Here is a 26,387-nt window from a genome sequence, read left to right as displayed (position 1 = left end):
GTATTCAACACTCTTCTCCAGCACCACAGCTCAAAGGCATCAATTCTCTTTCTATCAACCCAATTCACTGTCCAACTCTCTGATGCATAGCACATAATTGCGAAGACTATAACCCGGAGCAGGCACACCTTAGTCTCCAGCCTGACGTCGTTGCTCTTCAGTATTCTTGAGAGGTCCATCACAGCCGACTTTCCTAATGCAATTTGTCTCTTGATTTCCTGGCTGCTCTTACCAAGAGTGTTGAATATGGAACTAAGTAAACTAAAACTGTTAACTATCTCAATCTCTTCATCATCCATACTGATGCTGCCAATTGGCCCAGTGGTGAGAATCTTACACACACAATATTATCTTTACACCATCCCTTCTTGTAAAATACACATGGACTACACAAGTTAAACACATAGGGCTAGAGTTTCCTATAATGAAAATTCTTTACTTTTATTTTAGGGACAATGGTAGTTCAGTGGTAGGAATTTCACCTCCCATACATGGATTTGATCACTGGCTGATGTACCTCAGGTGCAGCCACTGTTTATCTGTCAGTGGATGCTTGCAATTTTACTACGATGCTAAACAGGTCTATCCAGATTGAGAAGATTAAAAAAATCCCTGGAGACCTACTACTGCAAAATCAGTCAATGAAAAGGCTACTTATTACAATCTTAGGATTCCAAAACTGTTAGCCAGTGACTCTAGGGTTAAGCTAGCAGAGTCTAACAACAACATCTATTCCTGTGTCTATTTTCCTATTGTTTTTAAAAAGCAGCTTGTCACAGTCATCTAAAAAGAAAATTCAGATTTGCCTGAAATTTGTCTGAAATTAATATAAAGCATTATTTTGTGAAGAAAAAATATTTTTCAGAATCCAACAAAATTTGCTGCAAGACATTTACTTTATTTACTTGAAATCATTGGAATGAGGACTCATGAAAACTAAGACAATCAAGATTGGAATGTGTTCTCTTTTTTCCATTATATGTGATTACAAGGGAGCTCTGGTGGCCTAATGGCAAGAAACCACACTTCAATTCCTAAGGCACACTGTTCGATGCCACCAGCTAGCTGCTCTGCAGGAGAAGGATGGGCATTCACCTCCTGTGTAATTAATTGCCTCTGAAAACCCACTGGAGGGTGAGCTATGGGTTGTCTCTGTCTCTATGGTACATAACAACAATGTATGTGATCAGAAAAATGTCTTCAGTATTCTGAATCATTCAAAAGACAGATGTGTTGTTATGTGCATTCAAGTAACTTCCAACTCATAGCAACCCTATGTACAAGAGCCCTGAACCCTGCTCTATCCTGTGCCAACCTCACTGTCTCCGACACACCTATTCCCACTACCCCAATCAGTGAGTCGACGATCCATCTCATTGAGGGTCTTCCTCTCCTGCGCTGTCCCTCCACTCTCCCAAAATTGATGTCCCTCTCCAAGCACTTGTTCCTCCTTGCAACATACCCAAAGTATGCCAGATGAAGCTTCAGAATCCTTGATTCCAAGGAGCAGCCTGGCTTCACCTTCTCCAGGACAAACCTGTTTCTTCTCCTAGCAGTCCATGTTATAGTCAACACTCTTCTCTAGCACCACAGCTCAAAGCCATCAATTATCTTTTTATCATCCCTAATCATTGTCTATCTCTCCGATGCATGCCATGCAATTGTGAAGACTATAGCCCATTTCAGGCGCACCTTAGTCTCCAGCCAGACGTCATTGCTCTTCAGTATACCTATACCTATACCTATACACACCAATTGCTTACATATCTTAAAAATCTAACCACCACTACCCCCTCCAAACAAAACCAGAACATCTCCACCCAAGCATCTATGGTTTTTTAAAAAGGGTGCTAATAAAGTTCCTGGGACAATGGCGGGTCTGTAATTCTGGATCTCTTTTGATACTATGCACCACTGAATTCAGGTTCCCTCCCCTCTGGATTCCAGGAGAGAGGGCACAGCTCCGAGTGGGCAATAGATGCGGGGTTGGCCCAAGAGGGGCGGGAGTTTTCCAGCCCCACCCCCAGTCTATGGTTTAGCACCACCCCGTACCCGCAGTTCAGGTCCTAGCAGCTTATCAAAAACGACACTTGAACTTTCACAATAATAATTATACTTCTTTACATTCTTGCATTCGAGTCATTTACAGAAAAAAATTCTGGCCCCTGTCTGGTCTCAGCAAAGGATGTGAGCTGGCGCAGCCTGCTGGATCATGGTTGTGAGGGGCACCTCTGCCAGGACCCGGCAGTAACGTCTCTCCGTCGCGGTCTAGGCGGAGGCGAAGGAGATAGGGACTTCTCCCCGGACTTTCAGCGGCCGGCGCACATCATTCCCCGTTCTCCGGTTCTTCTCGGCCCGTACCCTCGTTGAGGGTTGCTCTCGCAGCCCTGGAGGACCTCGCGGCTCCCGAGGCGGCCTCCTGCGCCATCTGCCAGCGCACATTCCGCGACCCGGTGCGCGCCGACTGCGGCCATCAGTTTTGCCGGGCGTGCGTAGTGCAGTTCTGGGCCGAGGAAGACGGACCCTTCCCTTGTCCCGAGTGCTCGGACGACTGCTGGCAGCGCGCCGTGGAGCCGGGCCGCCCGACGCTCAGCCGCCGCCTGCTGGCGCTCGAGATGGCCGCGGCGGGGTCCGCGCGTGACGCCCCGGCCAGCGAGGCCGCGCTGCAGCTCCTGTGCCGCGCCGATGGGGGTCCGCTGTGCGGGTCCTGCCGCATGGCCGGTGCGCCCGAGCCGCCAGAGTGGGAGCCCCGCTGGAGGAAGGCCCTGCGAGGAAAGGTGCGCCCGCTCCTGACAGTGTGCTGGTACCATCCCCTTCCCCATCCCTGATCGCGTCCTGTCAACCTTGCCAGCTCTGTGTCATACCCTCTTGCTCCCACCAGATGGTGTCCTGCTGCCTCCTCTCTGTTAGATACCCTGATTGACCCCCTCCCCCTAGATCTTCTGTCTTCACTGTTAGGCGCTTGGTCTCTAGGCCTGCAGGTGCACCCAACGCTGTTTTGTAGCCCTCCTTAACCCTTTTCTTCCTCCACCCAGAGTCCTCCTATTTATACTGTGTGAATGAAGATGTTGACCCCTTTATAATTTATTGTCTGCACGCCCAGCCATCCTTCTACTTCATTTCCCTTTGAATTCCTCCTTTGTACTTTCATGTTCTCAGATCTTTGGCGCTTATTGTCATTACATGTAGCACCTGCCATTCGTTATAGAAACAGGCTTATTTATATAAATTATTTATTTATTTATAGAAATTATATATTTATATACATTAGGTTAGGAACTGCAGGAGTATTTGCTCAACGCCCATCATTCTAGTACTTTGCCGCCAGAAAGGAGTAGGGAAAACCAAAATCCTGTCATAGTATATTTTTATGCGTACTTATTGCCAGACAGTATTATAGTGACAGCTCCCCTGTGCCTCAGGTTAAGCTTAAAGGTGAGTGCTGGAATCCTCACATAGTTAATGGATAAGGAAAGGGAAATAGAACCTGGAGAGGCTGTACCTTATGCTTTGCTGAGTTTTCTTTTTTCTTCTGTTGGGGATTGTCCCATCCAAACCAGAGAGACCTCAGTTCCTAGTCAAGAGGGCCTGGGGAAAGTTGTGTAGTCTCTTAGAATTGAATTTGGAAAATAATTTAGACAACCACCGCAACTCTGGTATACCAGCCAGTGTGAATTCATCCCAGAAAAAGTGATCAGGTGTGTTTTAGCAGATGTGGCTTCTTTCGAGGGACTTCTGACTGCCAGTAAACACTGTGGTCCTGGAGGCAGAGGAGCTTTAGTTCCGTTCCTAGGTTGATCTCTTAATAAATTTTTCTCATATATAATTATGAAAAAGTTTAGTCAGAGTTGCTGTGGAGAAACCCATTAAAAGTGGGAACCAGGGAGTTCTGGCTGGTGGCCTAGTGGAAAGAAGCTGCATTGCAATCCCAGAGGTGTGCGGTTTGAATCCACCACATCCTCTGCTGGAAAAGGATGGACAGTTTCCTCCTGTACCAGTCAGATCCGATTTGACAGTACACTCACAGAAAAATAATAAAATGTAAAAAAAAAAAAAAAAAGTGGGAACCATTTGGCACCTGTAAGTGAAGAGTGTTGCTTGTGTTTTATTTCTGGAAAAGTCAAATTGATAAAGTATAGCTCCGCAAACTGACTGGGTACAAAGTGGAGGCCCCCAAAAGTCAGCATGACTTGGACCTTCAGGACTTCCAAGGGAAACCATTGCTTCTCACTGTGAAAATAACCTGCTTCTCTCTTCAGGAAAATAAGGGATCTGTGGAAATCATGAGAAAGGATCTGAATGATGCCCGAGATCTGCATGGTCAAGCGGAGTCAGCGGCTGCTGTGTGGAAGGCAAGTGGCTGATCAGTTTGCAGCTTCATGTCCGAGTGAAATCAGAAGCATCCTGTGCCTTTCCTCGGGCTTGCTCCTCATGTGGCTGTGGGATGAAGGGAAAGTGGATCAAGCAAACTCAGCTGTCAGAACTAATGGGCAGATGCTTGGCTTAGTTGACTGAAGGAGGATGTTTGGAACCAGAATTATTGTGGGTATTTCACAAATATAACTTAGCCTAAACATTTGGGGATTTTCTTTTTGTTTCCCTCCATGTGTTATGTGTATAGGGTATTTTGCTAAATCCATCTTCCCTTTTTAGGAAATAACTTTTTTGCAACACTTTTAATTTTGATCTATAGACAGCATAGTTATTTCCATATATACTCAGTGACTATGTTGGTAGGACTTTAAAGTGTTAGCATTCCTCTGGTGGTTTATTTTGATACTTTAGATAATTTAATTGTCACTACATATATTTTAACTACCCATTAACAGAGCTTTTATAAACTAGTTTAGACTTCATTTCTTTTTACTTATGTATAATAAAATTTGTACTAGTTGCTCAGGTTTTATAACTTTCCCACCAGCCATTTTTTAAACATATGAAGGTTGAGTACTTTTTAAAATTGGAGCTGCTCTCAGCTTGTGAAAACTGTTTCATCCAGGTAAAAACCACTAGTGCCTCACCCCCCCCAAGTGCTCCTTTGCACTCTAGTTGCCACCCAAAACCTGGGTCCTAAAGTGCAAGTTTCATGCAGACAGTCACAGAGAGGTAAATTGGATACATGGTGCAAATCAGACTGTGAGGGCACATACCATCCTTGGTGGAACTACCTTCAAATTTTCTTCTCTGACAAGCACAGTGCTATGAATTGAGATCAGATGATATTGAGACTTTGAGGTCCTCCTCCAACTTTTCCAGTCACCCTGTCTTCTTCCACACTTTTTTTTTTTTTTTTACAAATTACTATTTTTGCCCAGAAATTTTAGTAGATAAGATCTTTTGCTAAAGCCTTAGGTTGAGTAGAGACATTTAAGTGAAAGTGCCTTTTAAATTCAGAGAATTCTATTTGTTTTGTACTACATCGACCTACAAGCAGGGGCTTGTCAAAGTACTTTGAACTGAGGAACCTGCCCAGAAATCCCATTGCCATTTATTTTCTTTTTCACCCGCAAAAACCATGATCTCTTTTACCATTGCTGTCATCAGTAGCTCAGTTCTCCAAGGTTAATTTGAAGAGCTTTTAAGAACCTCATAAATTCAAAGAGTTTCAGCCCACCACACTCTTTTCTTTCTTGGCTAAGTATTTGTTAAAGAATGGCCAGAAGGCTGAGTGGAAAGTCTAAATGTTTTAGATGCAATGAAATTGGGGCTTAGGTAAGAATGATGGGTAAGTCATTAGAGTATTGACTGTGTATCTGTGTATTTTGACTTTGCAATGGTTTGTAGACCTAGCCTAAGCATTGAGGAGACATTTATCTTTCCCTTCCACTATAGGAATAGACAGGATCTTTGGTAACCTCCAAGTTTGCAGTCACCAGTAAAAGACCACACACATAATGTGTGGTTGTTGTTGTTATGTGCTATGCCTCTGGAGTTGGAACTGACTTGTTATTAACCATTCAGTGGATTTTTAGAAGATATAAATTGCATGGGAGGAGATTGCCTGTCTTTCTTCTGAGGAGCAAATAGATTCAGACCTCTTGCCTTTGAGTTAGAAGTGCAATTCCTTACCCTCTAGATCACTGGGACTCCCATACATTGTGCTTGTACATGGGAAATGCTTTAGTCACAGAGAAGAACTAGAGATTGGCTGTATTAGTGGGCACTAGTTTCTCCTGTGACCAGCAGGGTCTTCCACATGTTGCTGGTGTAGGGTAGATGTCTTGTGCCATAATATGAGGAATTCAGTGTCATCTTCCTACTGTCCTTGAAATAGCTATCACAATGGGTTGGCCAGGTGCCATATGGTGTCTGTGCAAGAGACAGAGCATGTTATGGTGTGTATGGGAAGCATCCTCTGATAAGGAAGAGATATTTGGAGAGAGAAGCAACCCACTTCCTAGCTTCATTATCAGAGAATGATCTCAGCTCAAGGCCTTTACTTAGGCAGCCTGAATTGGAAACAGAGATGTAGACCATTCCCTTAACAGTCTATGATAACAGCTAAGTACTTTACTTTTTAAGTTAACCAGGCCCTCGGCCTGATTTAATTGTATTTGAAATGAACATTTTCCTATGTGGTACAGCACTTGTCTGTCATTTCACTGTACTTAGGTAATTTGGGATTCCTGTGGTTCATCAAATGCCATAATGGTTACACCTGGTTAACAATGTTTGGCAGAGCTCACAGATTAAGACAGGCTTTGAAGCAGGAGTGGCATCCACTTCCTAAACATGCCTGTGGAAATTATGAACTTAGAGAGAGGACAATTGTTATAGAACAGGGTTGGGTCTTTTGTTTATAGGGTCACCACTCAATAACACTTAACAATAACAACAACAACAAGCCAAACCCTTGTCTCCATTTTGGAGTTGGGTGAAGTGGTAGAATCTGTACAATCGTGCTCTTGATTTGGTTGAGGATCTGTGTGGATTGTGTGGTGATTTGGGTTTTTTTTTAAGCTTCTTGTTTAGAGTCAACACAGTTTAAGATAGGTTTGGAAGCAGGAGTGGCATCCACTTTCTAAACCACATGCCTCTGGAAACTCTCTGAACTTGGAGAAACTACGATAGTTCTAGAAAGGCTTCAGGCCTTTTTGTTCATAAGGTTTGCTAGGAATCATGCCTGACTCACGGCAATCATCAACAAGTACTTGACGCCAAACATTCTTCTCTTCTACCAAAAACAGAAGCTTTGATGTTTTAGACTTGACTGATTGGTGATTTGAATCTGCCAGTCACTTCAGAGGGGAAAGATGAGTTCGTTTCATCCTGTGAAGATTTACAATCTAGGAAACTCAGTGGAGGGTTGCCGTAAGTCAGAACTGACTTGAGTACAGTGTGGTTTTGGTGTGGGGTATCAGTAATGGGGAGGGTGGTATGAGGGTGCAGATTCTGGTCCTGGTATACAGGTGGGTATATATGTGTAGATCCACATTGTAGAACCCTGGTGGGCTTGACGATACAGATGTGCCTTCTGACTGTGTACCATAGGGCCACGTGATGGATCGGAGGAAGAAGGCACTAACTGATTATAAGAAGCTGCGTGCCTTTTTTGCTGAAGAGGAAGAACATTTCCTACAGGAGGCAGAGAAAGTCGAGGAGGCCCCGGAGGATGAGGGTACTGACCCAGCAGAGAGATTCAAGTCCCTCCTGCAGGCCGTCTCGGAATTGGAGAAGAAGCACCGCAATCTTGGTCTCAGTATGCTGCTCCAGGTGGATGCTGCTTACACATATCTTGAACTGTTGATCTCAGGTGGACATGCTTTACTCATGTGCCTGTGGAAGTTGTGTATGTGCTGAGCAATAGGGTGGCTGCAAAATATTGAAGAGAATTGCTTGTGTTTTAAATGCTTAATATCAGATTAGCAGATCAGAGCATGGTTAGGAGGAATAGCAGCAAACATTGTTAAAAGAAAAGACATGAAACATAATGTATAACTTCTACTTACTGTAGCTTTTGTGACCAAAAGAGAGTTCTGGTGGCCTAGTCAGTCCATATGAAGTTATGCTGGTAACCCCAAAGCTGCACCTCTCTGGTGGTTTGGATCTATCAGCTGCTCTTTGGGAAGAAGATGGGCAGACTTTTCATGTTATTTACAGCCTCAGAAAGCTGCTGGAGGATCAGCTATGACTTGGGTTCAACACCATGGCAAGGAGATTGATTTGAGACTGAATTTCAGGAATGAGTGATCCAAGGAAGATAACTTGAAAGAATTTAATCTAAGGAGCATGGCATCCTAGCTTTCAAGTGAAAAAGGATGTCTGATGTAGGGAAGACCTTTACCCCTAACGCTGAAGCAACATGGCATCTTGATGCTGCACTCTGGGGCTTTAAGAACAAGCATTGTCACCATAGGGTTTAGAAGCAGTTAGGGTTGAATGAGCACCTAGGCATCCCTAGGAGTACAGAGGCCATGGTCATCTAGCTTATCCCTGTCTAATATTTATGAGTTAAAACCCATTGATGTTGTGCTTATTTTTTCATCTGCATATATGATCCTGGAATCAGCAACTTCTAGTCTTTCCTTTTCCCTGGCTGTTGGGTTTTCTTTGCATTTCTGACAATATTAGTCAATGAACTCTAAACAGTTCAGCCCCTCAGGGACACAGTAGGTTATGAAGTCTCTGAAGACATTTAGGGTTGATGTAGGTGATACTGTAGTTTTTGTTTGGGTTCTGAGGGTCTAAGATATGGTAGGTAGGGCAGTGCTGGTGCTGGAATCCCTGAATGTGTTTGTTTCTCTTTTTTCCCCCATATACAGTGATGGCGCTGGCCCAGCTGAAGAGAAACTTGCTCAAACACGAGGCAGAAGAAAGTATTTCTACACACTGGCACAGGGGCCCTCCCTTTGCCTTTCCTGGGGAACTTTTCCCAGGTCTCTGGCCACTTTTCATCCCAGGGCCTTTTCCACGGAACCATTAATGTGTAACTGTGGGGGAAATCTCCTGTAGGTACCTTTGTCATTGATCAATGCAATGATTTTCAGCAGTGTTTCTTTTTCAGTTTTCTTTGAGGTGTTAATATTTTTGAGGCAGCAAACATTTTTATCATAGAAGTATGCTAGAGAGGTAACTTTAGTCTACTTATATTCCATCTTCTCTTAAAACTTGTGTCACTTTGTCAGGCTCTTATGCCTAATGTGCCTGGAGTCTCACTCACTCATGGTGATGGTCTGTTAGATGATCTCAATTCTTGTGATTTGGAACAAAATGCCAAGGGAATTAGGTTTAGTATCTTTTCATGCTGTTTAAGACTGGACTGTTTTATTGGCCGTTCTTATCTATGTCCAGAGATCACTTGAAGATACATAAGGCACGTCAGCTAAGGATAAACTTGTGGTTATTTTCAAAAGGAAGTCTTTGCGAAGGGTCATCATGACTCCTGGGTCATAAGGAAAGGAGATGTTTTAGCTACTATTTCAGTCTTTTCCTTTTGATTTGGTCTCAGGCTTTTTACTGTCAGCAAAGTAAGAGCTTGTCTACCTTTCACTAGCACTCTGATTTGCAGTCCTCCTGACAGGATATGCTTCCACAGAAGCTGCTCCTGTAGTGTGGAAATGCCTCCTCAAGCTCTTACGTGGGCCCAGAGACTGGACTGACATTGATGTGGATCCACCTCAGTTTTGGCAGCAGGAACCCTGATCTGTGGGATTTGGCCAGTCCTTTTGTAACACTGCTTTATCTGCTTGTGAGTAGACTGAACTTTTAAAGAAAAAGGAATGGAGGGGAGAAGGAGGATGAATAGTATTTTGACCCCTGCTGTAGGAGGAATCCATCTCTTGGTTTGTGTCAGGTATTGCTTTTTACTCTTGTCCCTCTTTCTTCTCTATTGGCCAGTTTTTCTTACTGTAAATCTTGCCTAATTTGCACTTCTCATTTGTTTCCTTCATTGTCTGTCCTTCCTCAGACTGAATGGGATTTTAGGGGCAGTGAGCAAGAGCTGTGCTATACACAGGTGGTCCATCCCTAGACCAAAGCAGCTCAAAGTACTTACAGTCTCCAGGCCTCGCTGTGGTTTTGCTTTTTGCTGTATCTCACTATCTTTTATTACTGCTTTGTAATTGCTATGATACATTACTGTAGCAGAATGTGTAAGTTAGTAGTAGTTCACTGCCTGCATCATCATTGTGTGTAGATTAGTCAGAGTTAGCAAAATGCAGCATAAAGTAGAGGACAATGAGAAGTATGGGAATGTTGATACAGGTAAACATTTAGAATTATTTGGGTTGACCGCTTGGATTGTAGCCTTGCTGTAGAACAGGACACTACTGTGAGAGACACCAGCGTATTTGGTAGAGGCCTGTTGTCAGGAGGACTTCCTCGTTGTGCCATTGTTCCACAAGAAGCACACAGCAGAGAGCCTCAGATGTGAGGACATCAACACCGTTGAGGGCCTGTAGAGGTGGGTATTAATATTTCCATGCTGTGTAGTTCTGTGTAATGGTAAATTAAGCTGTAACAGTGAATTTTGGAAGGGGTCAGGATTGTTACTGGTGGTTTATAGGAGAGAATGCCTGCAGTGCTGTGACTGACGATGCAGGCTGCAGCTGAGAACCAAGTCTGTTAGGTACATATCACCACTTTATATGATGACAATTACATGCAGCCATTGAACTCTGGAGGAGGACAGTCAAAACTGATGTCACTTGTTGCATGGGAGGAGATGGTGAAATAGAGGTACATATGCTGATAGGTTGGCAAGTCAGTTGATGCTTAGAGAAGATTACCAAGGTCATAGCTCTGAGCTTTATATTCCATGCACATTCCAGAAATTTGTACTAAATAAGTGAGTTGCTATCAGGAAGGCCTATTTGTGTATAAAACTTTTCAGACCTAGGAATAATTGGCTTTCCCTACTGATGACAAGTGACATTTCTCTTGTGTGCTCAAGGAGTGTGTTGTCATCCTGATAGCTAACAGTCAGGCTTGCCTTGAGCCTGGGCAGGCTTTTACATGGTGGTGAATAAAGTTGAGTTTGTTTTAACCTATTCTTTGTTCCCTCCTTTCTTTCTCTGTATTTGTGTGCCATTGTGGCCCCCTTCTTTCTCTGTGCCATGAATGATATGAGTCATGGCTGAAATCAGGGACCCTGGGAGAGAAGCAGAGTACCTGACCAGATAGTGACCTGAGCTACACCGTGTGGGGTTTTTTATGCACACCCTATTTATGTCTCTGTAGTAATAGCAAAAGCAACCCCATCTAACATAGTAGGTGAGATATTTGCTCTTTGTTTTGTTCCTTTTTTTCTGTGATCTCCATCATGTGTCCTTGCTTGTAAGCACTAAATATATAAACCTATACCTCACACTGCCCAAATGAACCTCTCCTTGGATGGCTCAGTACTTTAGTTGCTTATTCTGAAAATCTTGGCTTCTTTTTCTGTAAGTTCCCTAATAAAGTTAGATCTGATTGATCTGGCATGTATCTGCCACTTAGAATCTGACTTGAGACCTTAGTCTTACCACTGATACTAAGAAGTATTATACACTAAAAGATCTTTATGCAAGTGCTGCAGTTCCCTGTGTGAAGGAGGTATAAAGCATCAATAAGATTCTCTGTTAATTTTCAAGTTGACTGAAATGAGATAATGCCATGTGGCATTAGATGGATAAAACCTCAGATATTCTGAAGGGTGAGTAGACTAGTATATACTGGAGAAGATCTGCGGTTAAGTTAAATATATGTGAGAGTGTCCTTACTTTTGACACCAACTCCGAGTTCAGGGTGTTCTCAAAATCACCCGCAGGTTTGATGATTTGATACTAAAAGCTGTTGTACTCATATTTATGGTTTATTATGGGAGAGGGGGAAGTTTGTGGTCTTCTCAATCACTTACTATGCATTTGAGAGCTGGTCAATTAATAAGGATGACAGAAGTCATCCTTTGAGTTGTGTTGGAGAAGAATATGGAATATCCCATGGACTACCAAAAGAAGAAAGATGTCTTGGAGAAGGTGCAGCCAGAGTACTCCTTGGAGGCAAAGATAACAAAGTCTCATGTGCTTTGGGCATGGTGCTAGGAGAGACTATTCTGTGGAGAGAGACATCATGCTTGGCAAGGTGGAGGGTTGGCAAAAGGGATAAAGACCCAGAACCAGATGGATTAACATGATGAATGCAGTATTGGCTCTAGTATATCAGGAAATGTGAGGATGTCACAGGATAGAACAAGGTCCAGATCTGTTGTTCATAGGGTTGCTATAAGTCATACTCAACTTAATGGCACCTAACAACAACATAGGGGGGGGGGGAACTACAAATTAGTGTACTAAATGTAGTGTACCAAATGTAGCGTTCCTCTGTGGAGTTGGAACATTATTTTTCGGAAGTTGATACAGTGAGATTTTGCTAACCACTACCACCACCACCAAATCACCACAAAAATGGTGTCCAGAGTCTCTGTTGGAACTCCGTGATACAGGAAAGTTCACTTTCCACTTGACTAATTTCAATTTCTAGTCCCTCAGGACATTCAGTTGTACGACATATAGTCTCCATGGTAAGTCTCATTGTTAGATTATTCCATATGAACTAGGAACCCCAGGCAAGCATAAGCATATACCAGGTGTGACATTAAGAGATCACCTCTCTGAAACAGCACAACTTTTTGCACAACTATAAATATTCTATATATAGAAGGAGAATAGATGCCTTTGAGCTGTGATGCTGGAGAAGACCATTGAATATACCATGGATTGCTAGGAGAACAAACAGGTTCATCCTGGAGAGGGTGAAACCAGGCTGTTTCTTGGAGACAAGGGTTCTGAAGCTCTGTCTGACATACTTTGGGCATGTTGCAAGGTGGGACCAGTCCTTGGAGAGGGACATCATGCTTGGGAGTGTAGAGGGACAGGACAGGAGAGGAAGACCCTTAATAAGATGGATTGATTCAGTAACTGGAGTAATGGGGGTAGGTGTGTCAGAGATAGTAAGTTTGGTTCAGGATAGAACAGGGTTCAGAGCTGCTGTACATATGGTTGCTATGCGTCACAGGTGACTTGACGGTGCATAAAACAACATACATATTTATTTACATACACACACATCCTGTGACAACAATGTCTTTCCTGGCTAACAGTTTCCTTTTTGGATTGATAAACCAAAGAGATTCTAATAGAACTTTTTGTGAAACATGAACAATGATGATTACTGAATCATTGTGTCCAGAAGGTTGAGGCAACCCCAGTTCTTTCAATTAAGGAAGAGATCAGCCTGTGAATGAATTCCTAAAATGCAGACAAGCTTTTTTCTAAAAGTGCAACAGACAGGATTGAAGCAGGCAATGGGCCTGTGGTTGGTGTTGAGGACAGGGATAGAAAATGGACCTGGTATGAAAATCTGTGGTCCAATTGCCTGTTAGCCATTGGTGATAAGACGTTCCTTAGCTCTGTTCTGTAGGGAAATTGGAACCACTGAGTATGAGGAAGAAATACACAGAGCTGGGAAAGTTGTTCAATGAAAAATGAAATGATTCTTCTCCCACTATTGGAAAGTCTGTGGACCATTTGTGCTCTCAAGTTCTTTCCAAAGATGTTTAAGCTCATTAAGAAAACACTTCTGAAAAAATAAAAAAAGAAGAAGAAAGAAAACACTTCTGCTCTCACAGTGACTGCAGCAATGAGATCAAGTGGTCAGAGATGATGAAGATGGCACAGGATAGGAAAGGGTTCAGATCTGTTCAAAGAGTCACTCTGAATCATATTTGACTCAGTAGCACCTAACAATAGTTGAAGCCATTTCCATTACAATTTCCACAGATGAGATGGGCTCAACTATGTCTTGAACAAGATAAAAGGAATACAAGATATCAGTAAGATGGATTGACATAATGACTGTAGCAGTGGGCTCAAGTGTGTCAGATGATGGCACAGAGTAGGGCTGAGTTCATAGGGTCGCTATAAATATCAGCTAACTCCTCAACACACAACAATAGCAACAACAAACCCCATGAAGTTAATTATCTAGAGTATGCAATGAATTCCTATAGTTAAGAACAAATAGCAACCAGATGGAAAAAAAATAAAAATGGTTAAAAGTTATAAAGAATCAAATGAGAAAGCCAAAAGGCATGGGAAGAAACCTCAGAAAGAGGTAATAGTTTTGGCACTATAGATGTGAATACACAGCAATAATGGTAAAAACACTGTTAGATTAGTGGAGAGGAAGCCTTCTCCCACCACACTGCACCACACCACACCACACCACACCACACCACACCACACCACACACACCACACTACACCATATACACTGCACCACACCACACTGCCCACACAGCACTGCACCACACCATGCCACGCCACGCCACACCACACCACACCACAGGCTATTTTGCTTGGCTCAAAGTATATTGGCTCTGAATTACAGTGTTAGATTAACATTGTTGGTAGCTACGAACTGCCTGGAGCACTATCTAGCAGACTTAATTAATTTAAGGACTTAATGATTCCACGACCCAGCAACAACACTTCTGATTATTCAAAAGTCATTTTCTCCTTCGGCCATAAGGGACCATAACCTGGGGTGTTTCATTGGGAAGCTTAGCAGTTAAAATTGGGGTAGAGTGTGGACCACATAGTGCTTACTATACATATTCCTTACATGAGATTGACAGCAGCATTTGAGCATGATAGTAACTTAGAACGTAAGGAAACAGGGAAGTGTAAAACGGGATTCTGTACCTAAATTAAAAAAACAGGTATACACTGAACAAAAATGTGTGACTTGTAATGACTTTCAAATAGAGGAAAAACTAAGACAATAGGTTCCATTTAATAGTTGCAAAAGAAGAAGGGAATGGGACAGGGACTGTGTGATTAGGGCAAGAGGAATAATAGCAACTGGCAGAAGGTGACATGTAAAGGACTGAAGGTGGCATGCAGAAGAGTGAGCAAGAGAAAGATCAGGGGAGAGGTCAGCTTCTGATCGAGTTTATCCTGTAGGTATCTTTGTCAAAACCAAATCTATTACTATTGTGTAGAGTCTTAACTCATACCAATCCTCTGTCAAGTTTCTGAGGCCATACATGTTTTAAAAATTAATTTTAATGAATGTTTACAGAGACTTTGGATTTCCATTAGTTCATTGTTGCATTTTTCTCCCTGGCCCCCTCCCCCCCTCAATTAACTCTTCTCTTTGAAAAGTAAAAGAAAAATTCCTTCATTGGTATACAGTCCCTCCCCCTGGCCTGAGTACACTTCACTATGCAGCCTTCATTCTGGTCTTGTCATGACCATAACACCCAATCATATATCATTTTTAAGCAGTTCTCTCCCTCATCTGTTTCAATGCAGTATACATAATTTATCCCCTCTTTCTCAGTCTCACATCAACCCTAGTGTCAGTCCCATTCTACAAAAGTAGGCCATACATTTTTATGGAGGAGACCACCCATGTTTCTTCCATGGAGAGACTATGGATCCCAACCATCGACCTTTTAATTAACAGCCTAACACATTTTGTACTATTCTCAAATACTTAAGTATTAGTTTTATTTTGCTGAATGATCTCTCAAATGGAAACTGATGTTGTGTATCATAGAGTTGGAACCAACTCAAAGCTGACCCTCCAATGGGTTTTCAGAGGCAGTTAATCAAACAGGAAGAGATTGCCCATTTTTTTCTCATGAAGCAGTTGATGTATTTGAACCTCATGACTTTGGGCTGGCAATGCAACTGCTTAGAACTAAACCATCAGAGCTCTAGAAACTGCTAAGTGGCGTCCAAGGACACAAAAGGAATGTGCCATACCTTAGTAATGGAAGCAGGAGTGGCATCCACTTCCTAAGCAACATGCCTCCAGAAATTCTATGAATTTTGATAAATGTCATAGTTGTAGAGCGGCTTCAGGAAGGTCATCAACAACAACAACAACATACCTTAGATAAGCTCTTGGAATTTACACTCAGCTTTCATTTTGAAAATTCTGTGCTCTTGAATCTTGGACTACTCAAAACTTGTTGACATCGAGGGAGCTCTGGTGGCTTACTGAGAAGGAATTGTATTACCAATGCAGAGATACGAGGTTTGAATCCACGAGTTGTTCTTGGGGAAAAGATGGGTAATTTCCTACTCTGCAGTTTGTTGTTGTTATGTGTGGTCAAGTTACCTGTGACTCATAGCAACCCTATGTACAGCAGCTCTGAACCCTATTCTATCCTGAGCTAACCTTACTGTCTTTGAGACACCTACACCGTTATCCCAGTCACTGAATTAATGCATCTCATCAAGGGTCTTCCTCTCTTGCTCTGTCCCTCCACCCTCCCTAGCATGATGTCCCTCTCCAAGGACGGGTCCCTTGTAACATGCCCAAAGTATGTTAGGTGAAGCTTCAGAATCCTTGCCTCTAAGATTTCATCCTCTCTAGGATGAATCTCTTTGTTCTCCTAGCAGTCCATGGTATATTCAATACTTTTCTCCAGCACCAGAGCTCAAAGGCATCAATTCTCCCTCTATCATCTCTAGCCATTATCCAGCTTTCTGATACATAGCAAGTAATTGCAAAGATTAGGGCCTGTGGCTGACTCAGAAGAATGGGAATCCCAGAACAATTGATTGTACTTATGCAAAACCTATACTTGGGCCAGGAGGCAGTCATCAGAACAGAGCAAGGAAACACCACATGCTTCAAAATTGGGAAGGGTGTGTGTCCTATCCCCATACCTTTTCACTCTTTATGCGGAACAGATTATCTGGGAGCTGGGCTCTGTGAGGAGAAATGTGGCATCAGGATTGGAGGAAGACTTATCAACAATCTGCATTATGGAGATGACACAACCCTGCTCACTGAAACTGAGGATTTGAAGCACTTACTGCTGACAGTCAAGGAATGCAGCTTTCAATATGGAAATATGAAGTTCAACGTCAAGAAAATAAAGATTCTCACCAGTGGGCCAATTGAAAGCATCGTGATAGATGGTGAAGAGATTCAGATTATTAACAGCTTTAGTTTGCTTGGCTCGAGAATCAACACTCTTGGTACCAGCCGCCAGGAAATTAAAAGATGAATTCCATTGGGAAAGTCTGCTGTTTGAGACCTCTCCAAAGTACTGAAGAGTAACATGTCAGTCTGGAAACTAAGGTGCACCTGATCTAGGCCATAGTTATTGCAATTACTGTGCAATTTACTGCCTCTGAAAACCCACTGGAGGGTCAGCAATGGGTGCGTTCTCAATGGTACTCAGTAGCAACATTGACATGGAGTTGGAGCGGAGTCTCCAGTGGGTGTTTTGAAGCTGTAAATCACATTGGAGATTGCATATCTTTCCTCTACAGAGCAACAGGTGGATTAAAATAAATCAGGTTGGAGATTGCACATCTTTCCTCTACAGAGCAACAGGTGGATTAAAATAAATCAGATTGGAGATTGCACATCTTTCCTCTACAGAGCAACAGGTGGATTAAAACTGTCAGAGAAACTCACATTTTGGTTAAGAGCACAAACCCCCATGGACTATGCCACCAGAACTCCCTTCGGCTTGGAATTAGTCTCTTTAAGGTTCTTTCTTAGTTTTAAAGACTGGGTTTTTGTAACAATTCCTGGTTTGTTAAAAAGGTTTGAAAATCCCTTGTTTTGGACCTCTCTCCAAGTTCCCTCCAAGTGTACAAAAAACATAAGCGGATGTATCTTCCTAGAGAAATTCTAAAACAGTCTCAACAAAGTCTCAGTATTTTTTCCCAAGAGAAAGCTGACATATATAAGAACATTAGCAGCAACAAAAGTAACTAAATAACTGTTGACATTATGCCAGAAAGGGAAAACCCACTGTACTGGTGTCCCAGACCTCCCCTCCTCATTTCCATGTGGTGGTGTGCTGCTAATCAAAAGGTCATGACTCTCGGTAGTTCAAATCCACAGCTAGAAAGATGGGCAGCCTGATCTCATCGTGATTAATGGTCTCAGAAACTCCATGGAGGGTCACTGTGAGGCAGAACTGCCTTGATGAGAGTGCGTTTGCAAGTGAGCTCATAGCTGTTGCACTGGATCGATAGATTTTTGGACATGTAGGAAGAGACTAACTCATCATAGTTATTTACAAAGACATTCTTCAGACTCAAACTCCTGTCCACTTAGGGTTGTATGTAAATGAGGTAACTTTAAGGTTGTGTCTGATTCGTGGAACCTCAGAACTTGTCACTAATAGAAACAGCCAATAAGGATACAACTTTCAAAATGTCTTTATCCCACTGGTGGTGCCTGCGTGCACCACATCGCCCAATGGTATGGTTTGGGGTGAGCACTGTCCAATGCTTATAGAACCTCCGGTTTCTGTCTTGCAGGGATTTTAGACCACACCTTCTGGACGCCATGTCCGGACGTGGAAAGCAGGGGGGCAAAGCGCGCGCCAAAGCCAAGAGTCGGTCTTCCCGTGCGGGCCTGCAGTTCCCGGTAGGCCGCGTGCACCGCCTCCTCCGCAAGGGCAATTACTCGGAGCGCGTCGGAGCCGGCGCCCCCGTGTACCTGGCGGCCGTGCTCGAGTACCTGACCGCCGAGATCCTGGAGCTGGCGGGCAACGCGGCCCGCGACAACAAGAAGACGCGCATCATCCCGCGCCACCTGCAGCTGGCCATCCGCAACGACGAGGAGCTCAACAAGCTGCTGGGCCGCGTCACCATCGCGCAGGGCGGTGTCCTGCCCAACATCCAGGCGGTTCTGCTGCCCAAGAAGACCGAGAGCCACCACAAGGCCAAGGGCAAGTGAGGCAGCTCACAGGTGCCGGGGCTTCCCGCCTGAAAAACCAAAGGCTCTTTTCAGAGCCACCCAAATAAGCAGAAGTAGAGCTGCTGATATGGCCAGCATCTGCGCTGAAGTTCATGAATAGAAATGGCTATGACTTAAATTGCTTTGGCTTTTAGGACGTACAGAGGAATCAACGTTACCTTTACTGTAAAGCAAGTAATTTGGGTTTGGTTCACAGTGCCCTGTGTATGATTTTCTGGGTAGTGGGTGGAGGAGTGAATAGAGTGGTTTTACTGGAGTGCTTAAATTGTCACTGAAGGGGGGATGCCTCATCACCCTCAGGGTTGTACTTCGTGGTAGGGAAGATCTTGCCTGAAGCAGTGCTCAACCTCTTGTTGGCTCTTTCACAGGTATTACACTTTCCCCCCAAACTGCTGGTGGAGCTGCCCCACTCGTTGTCACCCCAGTGTGTGTCAGAGTAGAACTACCCTCCATAGCATTTTTACTATTATTATTATTAATTTTAATGAAAATTTACAGAGATTTTGGATTTCCATTCATTCATGGTTTCACTTTTCTCCCTGCCCACCCATCCCCTCCAGTTCGTTCTTCTTTTTGAAAAGTGAAAGAAAAATTCTTTCATTGTTATACAGTCCCTCCCCTCTCCAAGTCCACTACACTATGCAGTTTTCATTCTGGTCTATGGCACTTTTGATGACTGAATTTTCTGAAGCTTATCCCAAGGCATTTCTGGGTGAATTTGGGCATCCAGCCTTTAAAGTGTGTGGATGATGCTACAGTGGCGAGGTGCATGCCAGTCCCCATGTTGCACTTAACGCTGAGCAGGCAGATTTTGATCCTTTGAAGTGACACTACCCTGGACCCCTCCATCTAGGAATCTTAAATGAAGCCTTTATGGTTAGAGCTCTGGTTGAGAAGAAGGAGAAAGTCTCCTAGGAGGGAGGTTAGGGTGAAAAATCCAGCTACTATGATGATATTTGTATCCAGAAATAACATTTTAGCAAGACCCTAGGTGGGCTTCTTTGCCACTAACTTTCTGTCCCCAGACAAGCAAAACGGAACTTTATTCAGAATTTGCCCTTCATTTCACTTGTTTAGGTTAGTTTAAAAATGCACAGTGGATGAACGATACATCATCAACACTGAGAATTAACTATGAAACAACCTGCCTGTACAAAAAGTTTTTAAAAACCTGTTCAGCACCTGGTTCCTCCTGCTTACTCCTTGTCTCCAGGCTTATTGTGCTGCAGGCTTACTGTGCTACAGCTTTCCAGTGAGAGAGAGATCCTGCAGGTAGATTTCTAGGCTAGAGACTGTTTATGAAATAATTTATTGACATGTATTTTAATTTTAACTGATAGAAAAGGATCAATGCCTTTGAGTTGTGCTGGAGAAGAGTATTGAATATGCCATGGACTGCCAGGAGAACAAACAGATTGGTCCCTAGGAAGGGTCAAACCAAGCTGCTCTCTGGAGGCAAGGACTTTGAAGCTCCCTCTCACATACTTTGGACATGTGGCCAAGAGGGACCAGTCCATGGAGAAGGACATCATGCTAGGAAGGGTGGAGGGATAGCACAGGAGAGGAAGACCCAGGATTAGACGGATTGATTTAGTGAGTGGAGAAGTGGGATTAGATCTGTCAGAGACAGTGAGATTGGCTCAGGATAGGTAGGGCAGGGTTCAGAGATAATGTACACAGAGTTGCTATGAGTTGCAGGTGACTCAACAGCACACAACAACAATTATCTTGTCTACAAGGTAGAGTATGGCAGACTTTATATATATTCTTTCACTATGTAAGTAATAAAGCAAAAATAGTGAATGACAGAAAAAGACATGTTTAATATATATTTATTCAGTTGCTTATTCCCCCCGCCTACGGTTTTTATTTTTTTAAGCTTTAGGAGTTCCTGGGTAGCATGAATGGTTAAGTTCTAGACTACAAGCCCTACCCAGAGAGACCTGGGACTCCCATTCTTCTCAGTGCCAGCCATAATTTGTTATGGTCCACACAGTTAAATGCTTTTGCATAGTCAATAAAAAGTAAGTAAACATCTTTCTGGTATGCTCTGCTTTCAATGAAAATCCCTCTGATATCAGCAATGATCTCCCTCATGCCATGACTTTGAAGATAAGCTTGGCAATTTTCTTTTGAAAGGACAGCACCTTGAAAACCCCACTAGACAGTTGTACTTTCACACAAGGGATCACCAGGAGTCGGCTCCACTTGATGGCCCTAAACAGTAATAACATGGTATTTTTTTGTCATGGGCCCTGGATTTGCTTTAAATGTTACTCATATAATGTAAGAACAAGAATGTTTTCCTTGTTGTTAGGTGCCATCAAGTTGAGTATGACTCATAGAGGTCCTGTGAACAGACAATCTGAACACTGTCCTCTCAAAATTTCTGACACACTCAAGCCCATTGCCTCTGTCTCCATGTCATCTCTGCTGGTTGAAGGCCTTCCTTTCTTTCACTGCCCCCACCTTCCAAACATGATGTTCATCTCTAAGAAATAACCTAGCAACATGCCCAAAGAATGTGAGTGGAACCTTTATTACACTTGCCTCCAACGAGCACTCTGGCTGTACCTTCTCCAAGACATATCTGTTTGTTCTTTTGGCAGTGTATGGGATCCTTGGTACTTTTCTCCAATATCACTCTCAAATGCATCAGTTCTTCTGTCATCTTTATTCATTGTCTAGCTCTCAGATGCATAGCAAGTGACTGAAAAGATCATGTCCTGGATTAGTTGCACCTTAGTCCTCAAACTGACATCACTACTCCTTAATAATTTGGAGAGGTCCCTGACTACAGACTTTCCCAGTGCAATATGTCTCCTGATCTCCTGACTGCTGGTACCAAGGGTGTTGATAGTGGATCCAAGGAAGATAAAGTTGTTGACAGTCTCAATCCTTTCTCCCTCTGTCATTACATTGCCTGTTGGTCCAGTGGCGAGCATCGTTGTTTTCTTGATGTTGAATTGCAACCTGTATTGAATGTTTTCCTTAGGAACAGCTTTTTTTTTTAATTTATTTAGTATCAGAACACTTTTAGGAATACTATTTGTTAATGTTTTTCAATGCAGCATACCATTTGAGGTGATGTTTTTACTTCTGTAAAGTTGTTGCTAAAGGAGCAGAACCCAATGAACCCACTGTTCCACTGATAGTGGTGCTATACTGTGGGCCATTTGCAGTGCTGGGTATTCAAGTGCATGAATTCTTCCACAGAAGCCTTTTACTATCTTACACATAACGGCCAGTGGTTCTACTGTCCCGTCTTAATTAAGAGAGCCTGAGACTGAAGGTTAAATTCTTCCCAGATGCTTCACATCTCATTTTTTAAAATTGTAAATGTATGTATTGTTGTTATTATTAGGTGCCGCTGAGTTGACTGTGACTCATATTGACCCTACCTACCCCACCCAGTGCCTTTCTTCATGGGTGTTATATTTGATATCATCCCACAACTCATCTGGTCTTCTATCATTTGTGTTCAATGCCTCAAAACTATTTTTTTCTTTTTATTTTTTTTGTGTGTGTGTTCAGTCAAATCAGATCCGACTGGTACAGGAGGACATTGTCCCTCCTTCTTCAGCAGAACATCTGGTGGATTCGAACCATGTACCTCTAGGATTGCAGCGCAGCTCAAACCTATTCTTAAGATGATTATGGAATTCTGATGGAATTAATTCAAGATCATATCTTGGTTCCTGTGGACCTATTTTAATTTTCTTCTGCCTCAATTTGAACTTCCATATAAGTAATTGATGATCTGATCCACAGTCTGCCCCGGCCTAGTTTTGACTGCTGATATTGCGCTCTTCCAACTATTTCATCTGGACCAGGAGGCTGTTGTGCAAACAGAGCAAGGGAGCACTGCATGGTTTGGAATTGGAAAGGGAGTGTGTCAGGGATGTATTCTGTCTCCATACCTGTTCAATCTATATGCTAGCCAAATTATTTGAGAAGCTAGACTATATGAAGCGGAGTATGGCATCAAAATTGAAGGGAGACTTGTCAATAACCTGTGTTATGCAGATGACACAACCTTGCTTGCTGAAAGTGAGGAGGATTTGAAGCACTTGTTGCAGAAGATCAAAGAATGCAGCCTTCAGAATGGATTGCAGCTCAATATCAAGAAAACAAATATTCTTACCACTTGACCAGTGAGCAGTGTCATAATGGAGAGGAGATTGAAACTGTCAACAGCTTCATCTTGCTTGGAGTCACAATTAACCTTGGTACGAGCAGTCAGGAAATAAGGAGACACACTGCACTGGGAAAATCAGCAGTTAGAGGCCTTTCCAAACTATTGAGTAGTAGTGATGTCAGTTTGAGGACTAAGGTGAGTCTGATTCATGCCATGGTGTTTCTGATTACTCGCTATGCATCTGAAAAATGAATCTGGAATGAATATGGACCTGGAAAATGAATAAGGATGACAGAAAAAGAATTAATGCCTTTGAGCTGTGGTGTTGGAGAAGAGCACTGAATATTCCATGGACGGCCAAGAGAATGAACAGGTATGTCTTGGAGAGGGTCCAGCCAGAGTGCTCTTTGGAGGCAGGAATGATGAGGCTTTGCCTCACATACTTTGGACATATTGCTAGAAGGTGTTATTCCTCAAAGAGGGACATGATGTTGGGAAGGGTGGAGGGTTGGCGAGAAGAGGAAGACCCTCAACCAGGTGGATTGACGTGGTGACTGTTGCAATAGGCTCTTGTGTGTCAGGATGAGGATGGTGCGGGACAGGACTGGTTTCAAATCTTTTGTTCATAGAGTCTATGAGTTCTATGAGTTGTGCTAGATTTGATGGCACCTACCAACAACAACAATAGAGATAAATATTTGAATAGAACCATAAATAAGATAACACATTTAAAATAAAGTCACTGCGCTAGTTGGGCTGGCCTCCATCTGTTTCCAAAGCTATAAAGATTTCAGGTTTAGATGACACATTCTTCTGTTTTGGAGATGTTGGATTCCAACTGCTAACCTTTCAGTTAGCAGCCCTGTACATTCTGTACCATACATTCGGGCTCCATATTTAAAGTGTAGATAACTAAAAATATTTCTTTTTAATGAGTGTGAAAGCCTGCTGCTTAATTTGAATGTGACTATTAAGCTGTGTGATCATTGATAAGGCAATGCTTATGCCCTGTTGTTGTTGTTTTTGTTATGTGCCTTTGAGTTGTCTGCGACTCATAATGACCCTATGTACAATAGCTCTGAATCCTGTCCTATCCTGAGCCTGTCTCATTGACTCTGACACTCCTAATCCCATTGCCCCAGTTATGTCAATCCATTTCATCCAGCGTCTTTTTCTTCACTGTCCCTCCAACCTTCCAAGCATGGAAGGACTGGTCCCTTCTGGCCAAATGCCCAAAGTATATGAGGTGGTTTCAAAATCCTTACTTCCAAGGAGAAATTTGGTTTCACTTTCTCCAAGATAGACCTATTTTTAAAGGCATCAATTCTTCTTTTGTCATCCTTAGTCCTTGTCCAGCACTCAGATTATCATGTAATTGCAAAGACCATTGCCTGGATTAGGAATACCTTAGTCTCTAGACTGATGTCAATTCTCCTCAGCACTCTGGAGATGTCCCTGACAGCAGACTTCCTTAATGTGATTTGTCTTTTGATCTCCTGACTGCTGGTGCCAAGTGTGTTGATTGTGGAGCCGAGCAAACTGAAATTGTTCACAACCCTCAGTCTCTTCTCCATCTACCATGGTGCTGCAGAATAGCACAGTGGTGAGAATCCTTGTCTTCTTGATGTTGAGCTTCCATCCATATTGAAGATTACAGTCTTTGACCTTCTTTAGTAAGTGCTTCAGGTCCTCAGTTTCAGCAAGCAAAGTTGTGTCACCTGCATAGCTCAGATTTTTTCTAAATATTCTTCCAATCCTGATGCCAGATTCCTCATAAAGCCCAGCCTCTAGAATGATCTATTCTGTATATTGATTAACAAGGTATGGAGACAGAACAACTTTCTGATGCACTCCTTTCCTAATTTTGAACCATGCTTTGTTCTGATGGCTGCTTCCTGGTCTGAATATAGGTTTTGTGTTCAGGGATTCCCATTCTTCTCAAGGTTAGCCACAATTTATTGTGATCTACACAGTCAGATGCCTTTGCTTAGTCACATAAAACAAAGATGGACATTCCTTTGGTGTTCTTTGCTTTCAGCCAAGGTCCATCTGACATTGGTGATAATGTCTCTAGTACTATGACCTCTTCTAAACCCAGCTGTATTTCTGGTAGTTCTCTGTAATTGTACTGTTCCAGTCATTTTTAGATAATCTTGCTTGCATACAATATGTGATATTGTTCAATATCCATCAAGTTTGATTTTTTAAATTAATTTTTTTAGTATATGAGACTCTAAGTATGCTCTATTGTACATAGGATTTTCGAAGCCTTGTTACTTTGGAAGTGGATGGCCAATCCTTCTTCCTGACTATGCAAAGATAATTGACTGTGTGGATCACAACAAACTGTGGCTGACTCTGAGAAGAATGAGAATCCCAGAAACTTGATTGTGCTTATGCAAAACTTATAGTTGGACCAAGAGGCAGTCATCAGAATAGAGCAAGGAAACACTGCATAGTTCAAAATCAGGAAGGGTGTATGCCAAGGATTTGTCTTATCTCCACACTTTTTCAATCTATATGTGTAACAGATTATCAGGGAGGCTGGCTGGGCTCTATGAGAAGGAATGTAGCATTAGTGTTGGAGGAGGATTCATCAACAGCCTGTGTTATGTAGATGACACAACCTTGCTTGTTCAATCTGAGGAGGACCTGAAGCGCTTGCTGCAAAAATTCAAGGACTGCAGCCTTAAATATGGATTGATGCTCAATATCAAGAAAACAAAGATTCTCACACTGGGCCAATTGGCAGCATCATGATAGAAGGTGACTCTTCATTGAGATTGTTGACAGCTTCAGTTTGCTTAGCTTCATAATCAACACTCTTGGCACCAGAAGTCGGGAAATCAAAAGACAAATTGCATTGGGGAAGTCTGCTGTCAGAGACTTCTCCAGAGTATTTAAGAGAAACGATGTCATTCTGGAGACTAAGATGTACCCAACCCAGGCCATGGTTTTCGCAAAGAAAGGTGGAAAATGACTGAAGATGAGAGAATTGATGTCTTTGAGTTGTAGTGCTGTGGAAAATATTGAATGCACCATGGACTGTTAGGAGAATTAACAAGTTCGTCCTCGAGAGGATGAAACCACGCTGCTCATTGGAGGCAAGAATTCTGAAGCTTTGTCTGACAATTTTGGGCATGTTGCAAGAAGGGACCAGTCCTTGGAGAGATACATCATGCTTGGGAGGGTGGAGGGACAGTGCAAGAGAGGAAGATCCTTGAGATGGATTGATTCAATGACTGAGGTTATGGGGGTAGGTGTGTCAGAGATAATAAGGTTGGCTCAGGATAGAGCAGGGTTCAGAGCTGTTGTACATAGGGTTGCTGAGTTGCAAGCAACTTGACAGCACATCACAACAACATATTAGTCTACTACAATTAATTTGGACCCACCTTGAGGCTCCTGATTCAGTCCATTGTTTTCTTAATCACTTGCTACATATCAAAGAGCTGATATGTAGCAGGTGATATCAGATAATGGATAAGGATGATAGAGGAGAATGAATACCTTTGAGTAGTGTTGCTGGA

At 42.8% G+C, this 26,387-nt stretch overlaps 2 protein-coding genes across 2 annotated transcripts; both read left to right on the top strand.

Annotated features, from left to right (window-relative positions):
• The first annotated feature begins 1,870 nt into the window (after positions 1-1,870).
• Positions 1,871-18,286, top strand: RNF187 (ring finger protein 187). Its single transcript, XM_006894028.1, has 5 exons — positions 1,871-1,877; positions 2,386-2,777; positions 4,260-4,352; positions 7,492-7,713; positions 18,278-18,286. The coding sequence occupies exons 1-5, from the start codon at positions 1,871-1,873 to the stop codon at positions 18,284-18,286; spliced, it is 723 nt and encodes a 240-aa protein (XP_006894090.1).
• Positions 18,287-18,302: 16 nt separating this feature from the next.
• Positions 18,303-18,698, top strand: LOC102857308 (histone H2A type 3-like). The gene has a single exon (XM_006893907.1). It carries the CDS (start codon positions 18,306-18,308, stop codon positions 18,696-18,698), a length of 393 nt encoding a protein of 130 aa, XP_006893969.1. The 5' UTR covers positions 18,303-18,305.
• Positions 18,699-26,387: the final 7,689 nt, after the last annotated feature.

The sequence above is a fragment of the Elephantulus edwardii genome, unplaced genomic scaffold, assembly GCF_000299155.1.
Source record: "Elephantulus edwardii isolate Elephantulus edwardi_28Jun2011 unplaced genomic scaffold, EleEdw1.0 scaffold00133, whole genome shotgun sequence".
In the NCBI taxonomy this organism is placed as follows: Eukaryota; Metazoa; Chordata; class Mammalia; order Macroscelidea; family Macroscelididae; genus Elephantulus; species Elephantulus edwardii.
The sequence above is the reverse complement of the archived record's forward strand: the minus strand, read 5'-3'. Positions and strand labels throughout refer to the sequence as shown.